General features: G+C 30.9%; 1 protein-coding gene across 1 annotated transcript; it reads right to left on the bottom strand.

The window, feature by feature from the left end:
- Positions 1-8,606: 8,606 nt before the first annotated feature.
- HELRODRAFT_167246 (hypothetical protein) lies at positions 8,607-11,702 on the bottom strand (the record flags this gene model as incomplete). The annotated part of the gene is made up of 8 exons (XM_009012771.1): positions 8,607-8,710; positions 8,873-9,106; positions 9,225-9,370; positions 9,527-9,663; positions 9,788-9,862; positions 9,963-10,061; positions 10,193-10,401; positions 11,612-11,702. 8 exons carry the CDS (start codon positions 11,700-11,702, stop codon positions 8,607-8,609), a joined length of 1,095 nt encoding a protein of 364 aa, XP_009011019.1.
- Between the last annotated feature and the right edge of the window lie 753 nt (positions 11,703-12,455).

Here is a 12,455-nt window from a genome sequence, read left to right as displayed (position 1 = left end):
TGTCGGTAAGCAAGCAAGATTAACATTGATGTCAAACATTTATTCTAAGATTGTTGATTCCCAACCAGCCTCTTACATTACTTTAGTTCAACTCGTGCTAAAATTTAATTGATATCATTACGAACCAATAAGTAATAAAACTATACGTTTTAAATCATTTGATTGTGGAGACCAAGCCATAGATTTAGATACAGAGAGGAACTATATTTGCTACTTATGAGCCCAACACTCGATCATGTTTGTTGAACAATTTTATTCGTAAAAACACTAAAAAACAAGTATTTAAAAAAATAAAATCATATTAAATCAACATAATCACTAATTAGTTTATTTATTTAATTTTTCAATATTTAAAAAAAAACGAAATAACAATGTTTATTATAATTTATTAAATCAATGTTGTTATCAACAAATTCTACTATTTATATATTGATAGTAAACTGTAATAACGACAACAGGAAACTTTCTTATCAATGTTAAATATTATTATTCTTATTATTACAACGACAATAAAAATAATAATAATTGTTATTATTATTATTGTTGTTGTTGTTGCAACTATATGCAGGGACTGAGTCTCAAAATATTAAATCATGAATTAGTTATGAATTTTCATATTAAATAAATAAATAAATAAATAAAAAAGTTTATGATGAAAAAATAAATAAACAATAATTCAAATGAATGAATGATTGATGGAGCGACAAAATGATGAATGAATGAATGAGTGTGTGTGTGAATGAATGATCGAGTGTCATATGATGAGTGATTGAATGAAACAAGCGAAAAATATAAGAAATTCTAGTAAACGAACTTTACTTTCTCAATATAAAAAATATATGTATACCATACATATAGTATATATATATATATATATATATATATATATACATATAGTACATATATATATATATATAGTCGAAATTCAAATATATATTGATCTAATGTCGAAATAACGGTAAATGTAAATGTATACACTTATATACATAAATAGATTTGATATATATATATATATATATATATATATATATATATCAAATATATCCTCATCAACTATGTATGAAGGTATGGAGCGCCAAAGAAAGAAGCCTCCCCATCACCATTTCACTTCAAAATCCAAACGTTAATATTATGTTAGATCCTTTCGGTGCACTACTATGTATCTCTAATTTCAAAAAAAAACACGAAAAAATATTTTAAGCGCGTCTTGAATTACGCGCCACTAACAAAGTCATTTATATATATATATATATATATATATATATATATATATATATATATATATATATATATATACACACTTGTATATATTAATTTATATACACACATACTTGAAAGAATGAATTTTTTGTCTTTCTTTTTTAAAATTTATTTTAATATAATGATACAACTAACTAGATTAAATAAATGAATATATTAATTAATTGATTAATTAATTAATTAATATAAAATAATAATTTTATAAGTAATATTAAAATTATTATAAAATGGTAAAAGGAAGGATGGTAGAGATGAAAGGGGTTACAGACATTTTTTATTTATAAATTTGAATTTTAAAAAAATTTAAAAAGCGTTAATTATGTGATCAAAATAATTAAAACGCATGAATATATACTTGTGTAACCAACATATAGATATATATATAACTGTGTGTGTGTGTATGTGTGGTGTGTATGTGTGTGTGTAACATATAAATATTATAAACCACAGCTAAACAAATGAAATGAAATGAAAGCGTAAAAAACGTGTTAACAATCATGAGAGTGTGTATGTCTGCGTGTCTTCCAAATAAAAAATGGATGAATGAATAAATGAGTTAATGAATGAATGAATGAATTAACGAGTGAATGAATAAATTAATGCTTGAATGAGTGAATGTAATAGTAATCTAAAATCCTTTATAAAATTTAGAGTAAAAATCTGTTGACATCAATCTAAAATCGCTTTAAAAATATTTAAATGAGATGAAACTGAAAGCAAGTAAAAGTGGTTGAATAAATAAATAAAATGAAATAAAAGTGAATATGCATGAGGAAGACAACAACGTACAAGTGGATAAATACATAAATAAATAAGCATCATCAAATTAAGCGCTATACTCTAATAACGAATATAAACAATGATCAAAACAACAACGACGACGACAACAACGACATCAACAAAGACATCAACCATTTCAATTTTTACTTTCCCACAAACAAAGTAATTCATCTTAAAACCCAGAAAAAAACCAAAAAAGTAGGCATGCACACACACACACACACACACACACACACACACCATACATTATTTTACCCACAACTATCGTCTAAACTCTAAAATCCTCACTACCATCATCAATAATCCAGTCAGATTCATCATCATCGTCCTCGTCGCCTTCATCATCATCATAGACCTATGAAAGAAATCTACCGTTAGTGACATTAACCGTAACACAAAATACAACAACATCAGATTGCTATAAACAACAAAATAACAACAAATAACGTTAAATGATAATAACAACAATAACAACAGAATGATGATAACACTAACCAAACCACATCAATAACACCACCAGCATTAATTCCATTAATCCTGAAAAACCGAAGTGAAACCATGGAGCGAAAAATAGAAACAACAAAAGACTATTATTATTATTATCATTTTTATTATTTATTATCATTATTAAAGAAAAAAATGAAACAAAGTAATTAATAAAGTAGCAAGGTCTATCACTCCATTAAATGTTATTGTTATTTACTAAGCATATACATAATGTATATATAACAATATAAATATATATATATATATATACACACACATATATATATATATATATATGTGTGTGTGTATATATATATATATATATATATATATAATCAACAATCATTATTGTGATATGCAAAGACATTATATATATATATATATATATATATATATATATATATATATAACAGTAAACCAAATAAAACTGAAAGAAACTGAATGAAATAACGATAAACGGTCTAATAACAACAATAATAAGAATAATAAACAATAAATAATAACAACAATAATAAGAATAATAAACAATAAATAATAACAACAATAATAAAGAGTAAGAGAACAGATGTTAAATAGCCACATTTGACCGATGACAGCATGTGGCGCGTGCGTGTGTGTGCGCGCGTGTGTAATATGTTGTACGTCTGTGACCTCGGGTTTGTTAACAATACTCAATATCGGCGATATCGACACCGAAACCGGTTTTCAGACTTAGAGCCGATACCGATACTCGCTTTTGAGAGCTTCGCCAGGAATACCGATCCTTAAGCTACTGTAACATGTTTATGGCCGTTTGTGATACAGCTCGTGTAGCAAGATGTGTAGAATGCCGTGTAATGCGTTGTTTACCATTTGTATGTTTGTATGTATGAATATAGGTGATCTGATCACATACAATTGTATAGTATAATATAAACGAGTAAATATAATGTAAGAATACAATCTATGCACTTATATGTACAGTACACATACACACACACACACACACACTCAGACAGACATACATACACACACACACACACACACACACATATATATATATATATATCAGCAAACACACTTAGGTACACACATACATACAAATAAACAATCACTCACACACAAACAGACAATCCTTAACATACAAGATACTAGGTATTATAGCAGCTTATATAATCTATAACAGCTTAAATTCACTGTAACTATTGTTATAAGTGCACATACCTAAAAAAAATTACAACCATTGTACGTACACCTCTTCAACGGCTCAAATAACTCACATCCAACCAAACTCATTAGCTACGCTTTTTCTCCACAAAACTCATCCTTGCATATCCGTGAATACTACACGCACACACACACACACGCACATACAAATTTTTCTAATCTACGTTTATGTTTAACAGTCTACCAATATAATATATATATATATATTTTTAGGTTACAAACTACAAGCCTTTATAACGATAAAATGACGAATCTAGCAATCCAGCAGCACTCAATGCGTGTGTATTATATAAAAAAAACTAAACACAACAGATGTATACAACACATATATACATATATATGCAGTAATTTAAAAAATCTACCGAATTTCTAGCGTTGGATAGAATGTTACCGCCGATAATACTTTCATTAATTATGGTCTTTGACCAGCATTCACTAGCATACCTACGACCAACCGAAGGAATTTAACCAGCGAACATGAACGTGAGCAGCTCCATCTTTCTCGTGAGTTAATAGCGACGATGTAGCAAAGCAAAATATAATAGTCACTCAGTTGTCTCAAGAACTGTGACTGTGAAAACCACTGTGAATATCGACGATGACATTCTATCCAATGCTAGAATATTCGGTAGATTTCATAATTTACTGCATTAACTATGGTCTTTTACCAACACTCACAACACTCACCAACACTCATTGATATATATATATATATATATATATATATCAATATTATATATTATATATATATATATATTCACAATGAGAATATAAAGGGTGAGAACTTCCAACCCGCCCCGGCCGGCCAGTACAAGTGCACTATTTCAACATGGAAATATGGAGAGAGATGGTGCACTTCATGTGCTCGTACTGGCAGGCCGTAAAATCTCACCCTTCATATATATAAATATATGTATATATATATTCATATGTAAGTATGCAAGTATAAATAAAAGTAGGAATAAATAAAAGTTATGTATTTAAATATAAATCAATAAATAAATACGTCAATCCATGCAGCAAATATGTAGATTCACACTAGATTAATAAGAATTTTACTTAAAAGCGTAACAAACTAATGATTGAATATTGTCTTGAATGGCCTGGCGACAGCAGCCAACAACGACGCCACAATCACCGACGTGTAAAACAAGGGCGCAGAAGAGAACGTAATAAAACCAATTTCAAGAGAAACAAGCCTCTAACATGTATACAGGAACATTTAAGAGACACCCAAAAGTCATTGTAGCAGTTATTAATTGAATAAAAAGTGTTAATGGTAACTGTTGAAGTGAGTAAATAACTAATTAAAGAACCAATTAACTCGTATATAAAATTCAAGTGATAATCGACAACAAATGTTTTCATGTTTCTCAGAAAAACAAACATTTCAAGACAGTACCGCACCTAGAATCTGTATAGGCTTACGTACATATACCATCTAGTTTTGCAATAGAGATACAAATTTCACTTTCATTTTCTAATTTTACTTTTAACATTTTAGTTTCGCTTTTACCTTCCTGACAAAATTTCCAGTACAATAGTTTTGTATTTTCCAAAAAAATTACATACATCTCATTCTTACATTTCGCAATGGTTAAAATTTAACAGAAACCGAATAAAATTTTTAACATTATATCTAATTGATAAATTTTTTTGACAAACTCCTTGTACCAACAACAACACAAACAAACAAACAAACAAACGACAACACAAAACAATAAGCATACACACAAACATACAAACAAACAAACAAACAAACAAACAAACAAACAACAACACAAACGTAAACATAAACAACAACAATAACAAACATCACAAACATTATGTGATTAAATAACTTTAAGCGTTAAAATATTTGAGCTAGCGATGATGACGATGATAATAATAATAATGATGATGATGATGATGATAATAATAATAATGATGATGATGATGACGATGATGATAATAAAGGTGTAATGTTTGAAGTTATCATTAAGAAATACTCTTACAATCGATTAAATATTATTACACATTACTAAATGATCAATTAAATATTATTAATTATATATATATATTATTAAATATTATTAAAACTAATGGAGAATAAATTAAAGCAAAAATAAGCAAAACGTATTAATCAGCGTTAATTTTTTTTTAAATTTATTATTTATATATTATTTTTAAAACACAATAAATCCAAAAACATTTTCATATTAATAACATTAATAATTAAAAATAGCAATTCGTACTAAATAAATTTACAAAATAAGAAGCATTTCTTTAACCACTATTATTTATATTATTATTATTATTATTCTCGTGTGTAAATAAATTATATTACAACAAATAGAATTAAATAACCGTGCGTGAACATGCATTTTCAAGCAAATCTTTTTCAAATTATATATTTTTTTCATTATTATAAATTAAATTTTTTATCAATTTTAAACCGCAAGTAAGATATGTATGTGTGTATGTGTGTGTGTGTGTGTCTGTGTGTGTACGTAGTACAAACGTACGTATGTATGTATGTATATGTGTGTGTTGTATATGTATACACGCATATACAAACATACAACACATCATATATATTGTATAACGTGAAATAATTTTCATATGTATGTATATATGTATATATTAAGATGATCACCGACATAGTATTAATAATATTTATTATTATTATGATTATCATTATAGTTATACATAAAAAATACTATCGATATATTTAGCATTAGAAACAAGCTATCAATAAAAAATCAACAATAATAACAACAACAATAAATTAAATAATAATAAAACAATAGCAATAATAATAATAATGATAATAATAACGAAGAACAATAAGAGTAATAATAAAAAAAATTATGATCATTAAATATATTTATGATGGTTATCACAAAGGTTGTATTCAAGTAGGATGTGTGTGACGAGCAGACGTTAACAATCAAACTAGCGGGAGATGTGCACGTGTGTATGTATGTCTGTATTTCCGTTTGTCTGTCTGTCTGTATGCATGTCAATATGTTTGCATGTACAAACTTGTGTATATATGTATGTATAATTCTATGTAAGTGGTGTATGTGTATAAGTTTGGATGATTAAAAAAAACAAGGACAAACATATATTTGCAGGTGATTTAAGTAAAAATTCACACACACACTAACACACACACGCACGCACACGCATACATTCAAATCCAGACACCCACATACAAATGTGCGCACGTTCGTGTGTGTGTGTGTGTGTGTGGTGTGTGTGGTGTGTGTGTGCTGTGTGTGTAAGTAGGTAAAAAAGAACCGGTTTTAACATTGTAAAGAACCAAAAGAATTGTAGATAAAAACACCTACAATGAATAGCTAGCTGAATGCATGAATTGAATGCATTAAAATGAATTGATAGATAGATAGATGGATGGATGGATGGCTGAATGACGGACAGAAGAAGGAGAATTGAAAAAATTGGATAAATGAATGATGATGGATGGATGGATAGATAGTCAGCCAAAAAGCAAATTGAAAAAATAGAAACATGTGAGAAAAAGTGATAAGTGAATAACTGAACGGAAAATGAATGATTGAACGAACGAACGAACGAACGAATGAATGAAAAAATAAGAAACAAACAAAACAAAACAACCGGAAATACTAACGAAAGAATGAAACGAACTGAAAAAAAGGGGAATACAAAGACCTAACAACGGTAGTAGTAATGACAAAAACATACACAAGAGAGATAAAAACGTTTCTGTTGGAAAATAATTATACTGAAATAATAATAATAATAATAATAGCTATAATAATAATATAAATAATAACAACAATTATAATTATAACGCTATTGAATATAAAAACAACCAAAAACAATGTTTAATTTATCTAAATACGGATTCAAACAAATGATATATATATATATATATGTATATATATATATATAAATTTTAAAAGCTAATCAAACATTGCAAAATAATTAAATAAATGTAACTATATTTACATATATACATACATATCTAATTCATAAATGTATGTTTGTATATATGTATGCATATGTATATATATATATGTATATATATATATGTATACATATATATACATATATATATATACATACACATACTACATAGTATGTATATATGTACGTACGTAGATGAATCATTAACGTATAAATATATTCTTTGTGTATATATGTATCTAATAACCAGCCAATATAATGTAAAGATACAAATGTTAAATGAAAACTACTACAAAACTACTACTACTACTTCACCATCTTCATCATCACTATCGCCACCTTCACCATCATCATCATCATCATTTCACTCATCATTATCACCGTTACATACATCGGCATCCAATTCATATCCTTATAGGGTCTAACAAACGGCGGACAGAGCGTATTTTTTAAAGAAATCCAATAAGAATGAATGAGCCAGGCTGATTTCATTAAACAGACAAACACACTCACACAGACACACACACACACATGCATATACACGCACACACATACATACGTACATAGAAACACAAATGCATGCAACTAAGCATGCATAAAAACCTAGACAGACGCATGTGAAGATATCTCATCTTTCAGCATCATCCTTCCAATCACTGTCGCCTTAATATGATAATAATTCACAATAATAATAAAATTACTATCATTATCATAATTATTATTGTTCTTATTATTTTCCTAATCGGGCAGGTTCGACTAACATCTTCGACAACGGCAACAAAGAGAACAAAAAAAAAACATCTTAAACAAACACATAAGAAAGACGCTAAAAAAAACTGAATTAAATTAACAAAATCAGCAACAACAACAACAAAAACTACAACAACAACAACACATCATCATAGTAGTAGTAGTAATCGTCGTCGTCAGTCCTGCCTGTCTCAGCGACGTGTGGGACTCCATTGGAGAGCGCCAGGCACATTTCTACCGGGTGGCCACTGTGGCTGTTGGGGCTGTCCATACATCGGCCATAGCGGGAGATGACCTGATGGCGGCAGTGGTAGCAGTACAGGAACATTGCGGTCACCAATATGTTAAAAAATGTCAATCTTATTCTTCATTAATCCACCCATTCACTATCTGCAACAACACAATCACAATGACAGCTGCAACCACAATAACCACCACAGCTACAACAACAACAAACCTCTGATAGAAGGAGCGGAAACGTGTCCTCCGGAAGTAGCGGCTACCCCTGCTCCACCACCAGCAACGGCCGCAGTTATGCCCCCTGTGGCACCCCCTCTGACAAGGGCCCTCCCTCTGCCGTCGGGATAGGAGGCAGCATAGTTGAGGTAATCCTCTGCTTCGTAGGTTGGGTAGTAGTCGTAGTCGTCTGTGTAACTGCCGCCTCTGTAGTCGCGTGCGTAGTAGTCGACAGCTATAATGTTGGTGTTACGTGTTGTTAACCGTTAGTAGTGAATACAACAGCAACATGCCACAAAGAAAGTACGGAAAGAAAAGGAAAGTGCAACAACACAGCCCAGTAACAAACAAACTTGGTATATGAGATCTGAAGCCTCCCCTAAAGAGGAACGGCGGTCTGGCAGACCTGGACATCCCTCTCAGTGGAACTACGCCACCCGGTCCACCCCCTCCACTGCTACCTCCATAATATTGGGAGGGTATGTAGGAATCATCATAACTACAAGTAGGTAGGTACAAACAGTAGATGTATGAATGAATGAATGAATGGATGAATGGATGGATGAATTGATTGATTGGCAGATAGAAATAGATAGATAGATCGATTGATCGATCCTCATAATCGTCCCAACATCCTTATTAACAACATCATAACCATCGCATCATAACCATCACATCGTCATCGCCATGGTTGACATACAAATGTTTGAACTGTTGTCTTCTCTTCTCCTTCTGCTTGTTCTCCGATGGGGGCTTCGCCAGTGAGATCTGCATTTCAGAATCACCTATTTTCTGCAAGCAAGATTGTGGTGATTATGGTGATGAAGAAAACTGCAGTAAAAGTGATGGTAATAAGAACGACGACGACGATGATGACGATGGTGAGAATGACCAACTACGTAATCGTAACTTTTACCTTCCCTTGCAGTTCTTCCATGGCCTGTAAAGCCTGGTTCCTATCCTCAAAGTGCACGAAACTGTAGTCTTTCACCTGATTATAATAATGATGATGCCGCGTTAAGATGAGGAAGAGGTGAAGAGACACAAAGATGATGCTGATGATGAAGATGATAATCAGTTTGACCTCTAACCTTCTTAACCCTCTCGACCTTTCCGTACTTTTCAAATGCTGCTCTCAACTGATCATCAGTTACATTGGATTTCAAGTTTCTCACGTACAAAACCTTGACCTGTGAAAACGGTAATAACAACGATAAGAAGAATGACCATGATGATCAAAATGATGAAGTTGAAGATGACGACGACGACGAGGAAGATGAAAAGGTTTACAACGAAGCAAAGTGAAATTTCACGCAATGACCTTATTCATGATCTCATCGTCGGGTTCCTCGAGCGGATCGGCCCAATCGACGATGATGTCACAGCCCCAGACCCTCATCCAGCCATTGCCAATTTTGTGCTTGGCCAGGGATGCACTCTTGTGACTGTCGTACTCCAGGAATGCGAACCCTCTGTTCTTCTTCTTCGGGTCGTCTGGCGAACTGTAGATGATCACGTCCACCAAGCCATCTGGTCAGTGTTTCAGTGGACAAGTGAGTGAATGTATGAAGAGTGAATGAATGAAGAGTAAGTGAATGAAGAAATGGGTGAATGAATGAATGAATGAGTGAGTGAGTGAGTGAGTGAGTGAGTGAGTGAGTGAGTGAGTGAGTGAGTGAGTGAATGAATGATATATAATTTCTATAACATTATCATATCTTAAAAACGATCATCAGGAAAATAAAAACAGTAGCAACTTCTTGTTTAACACTGAAGATAAATCAAACATCATATTGATTGATAATGTAAAACACAACACAGCTAGACGAGCAGGCAGTGCATACACACATACACATACATATACACACGTACATATATACACACGTACGTGCTTACGAACATATCTATATGTACACATACATACGTTGGTGTATAAACATCACACATGTATTATTGATGATGCATTTAAGCAAGCAGATATATCCCAATATTGAAACAAATTATACACACATGCAAACACACACACATATATATATATATATATACAGGGATGTGTTTGTATGTATGTATGTGTGTGTAAAAAAGACGGTGAAATCTTGCTATACAACTATCAAAGGACACTTAAAGTATGTTTCATTGTAGGAGCAGATTTCATCATCAGGTCAAAATAGAGCCCTTGGATGGAATTTAAAAAAGGTTCTTTCTGGTAAATCTGAGCCTCACTCACACGTCACATCAATTGAATTGATATTTTCAAAAACGAAACTAACAGAATTCATAACAAAAACAAACAAACATAACTTTGAAAACGAGACTAGGAAAAAACAACAGCAACAAATAAAAAAAAACAGCATCCATAATATTGAGAAATATCATCGATTAGACCTTAAAAGCATGGCAAAGTACAGATGATATAACTCCCACAATGAATGATACGGTACATACATAAACTATGCTATCATTGTATTGTGCGCTGAACTGGATAGGTAGAAGTACCTGAAGACCCACCAACCTATTACATATGTGTAAATACTTTCGTCAAGTCTCAATAGATGTCACACATGTTTCATGTTTGCTGCGTCTTTCTTCAAGGCTGTTTATCTACTCTTTGGTCTGTTTGTTTGTTTTTTTTTATATTGTTTGTGTTGTTTATTCAAAGTGTTGATGTTTGTTTGTTTGTTTTGTATTTGTTTATGCTTTTGGATTACTAACGCATGTGCTGTTTATGCCTACACTGTACCGTACTGTAATGTCCTGGTGATATTTGCTTTGAAATTTTCACTCATGTTTATACATGTTCTTGAGTCATGTGGTCCCATTAACATATACATTGTGAAATTAGATTGAATAGATCTAAATATAAATAAACGGTTGCTCTAATTAAGTCTCTCAAAGCAAAATTCTTTGTAGGTGTATGTGTGTGTTTATTTGTGTGTGTGTGCGTGAGTGTGCGAGTGTGTGCGTGCATGAAGTATTTCACACAGAAAGTATTTTATTACCACTACTTCGTTACTGGTCTTCTCATCAATCCAAATAATCATCACAATAACAGCCATCATTAACGTCAAGCAATCTAAAACACAAAAAATTCTACTATACATTAAAACCAACAAAATCATACATCACATCTAGGTATTTATTTGCAATAAAAATGCAAAATGTACCTCAAATATACCGTATTACAACGTAACTAATGGTCATAGGTAATGTTAAAACTATTCCCATATGTGTGTATATACATACGCCATAAACAATACAATAAAATATATAAGAAAATACATGTATCAAAAGAATAACGCAAAAAATAAGCACACACACACAAACATATATATATATATATATATATATATATATATATATACATGCAAACGTTTATTTAGATATTAACTATATATATATATATAATAATGGTATTGTGCATGTAAGTATAGATGATCTTTTCGGTATCAACTATGTGTTAGAATGCATCACATATTTGTATATCAGCAAAGAATTCAATTACAGATCCGACATACAAGAAATTCCATAATTCCATCACATATATACATTACATATATATATATATATATATATATATATATATA

The sequence above is a fragment of the Helobdella robusta genome (assembly GCF_000326865.2).
Source record: "Helobdella robusta unplaced genomic scaffold HELROscaffold_11, whole genome shotgun sequence".
NCBI lineage: Eukaryota > Metazoa > Annelida > Clitellata > Rhynchobdellida > Glossiphoniidae > Helobdella > Helobdella robusta.
This window is presented reverse-complemented; position numbering and strand designations above follow the sequence as displayed.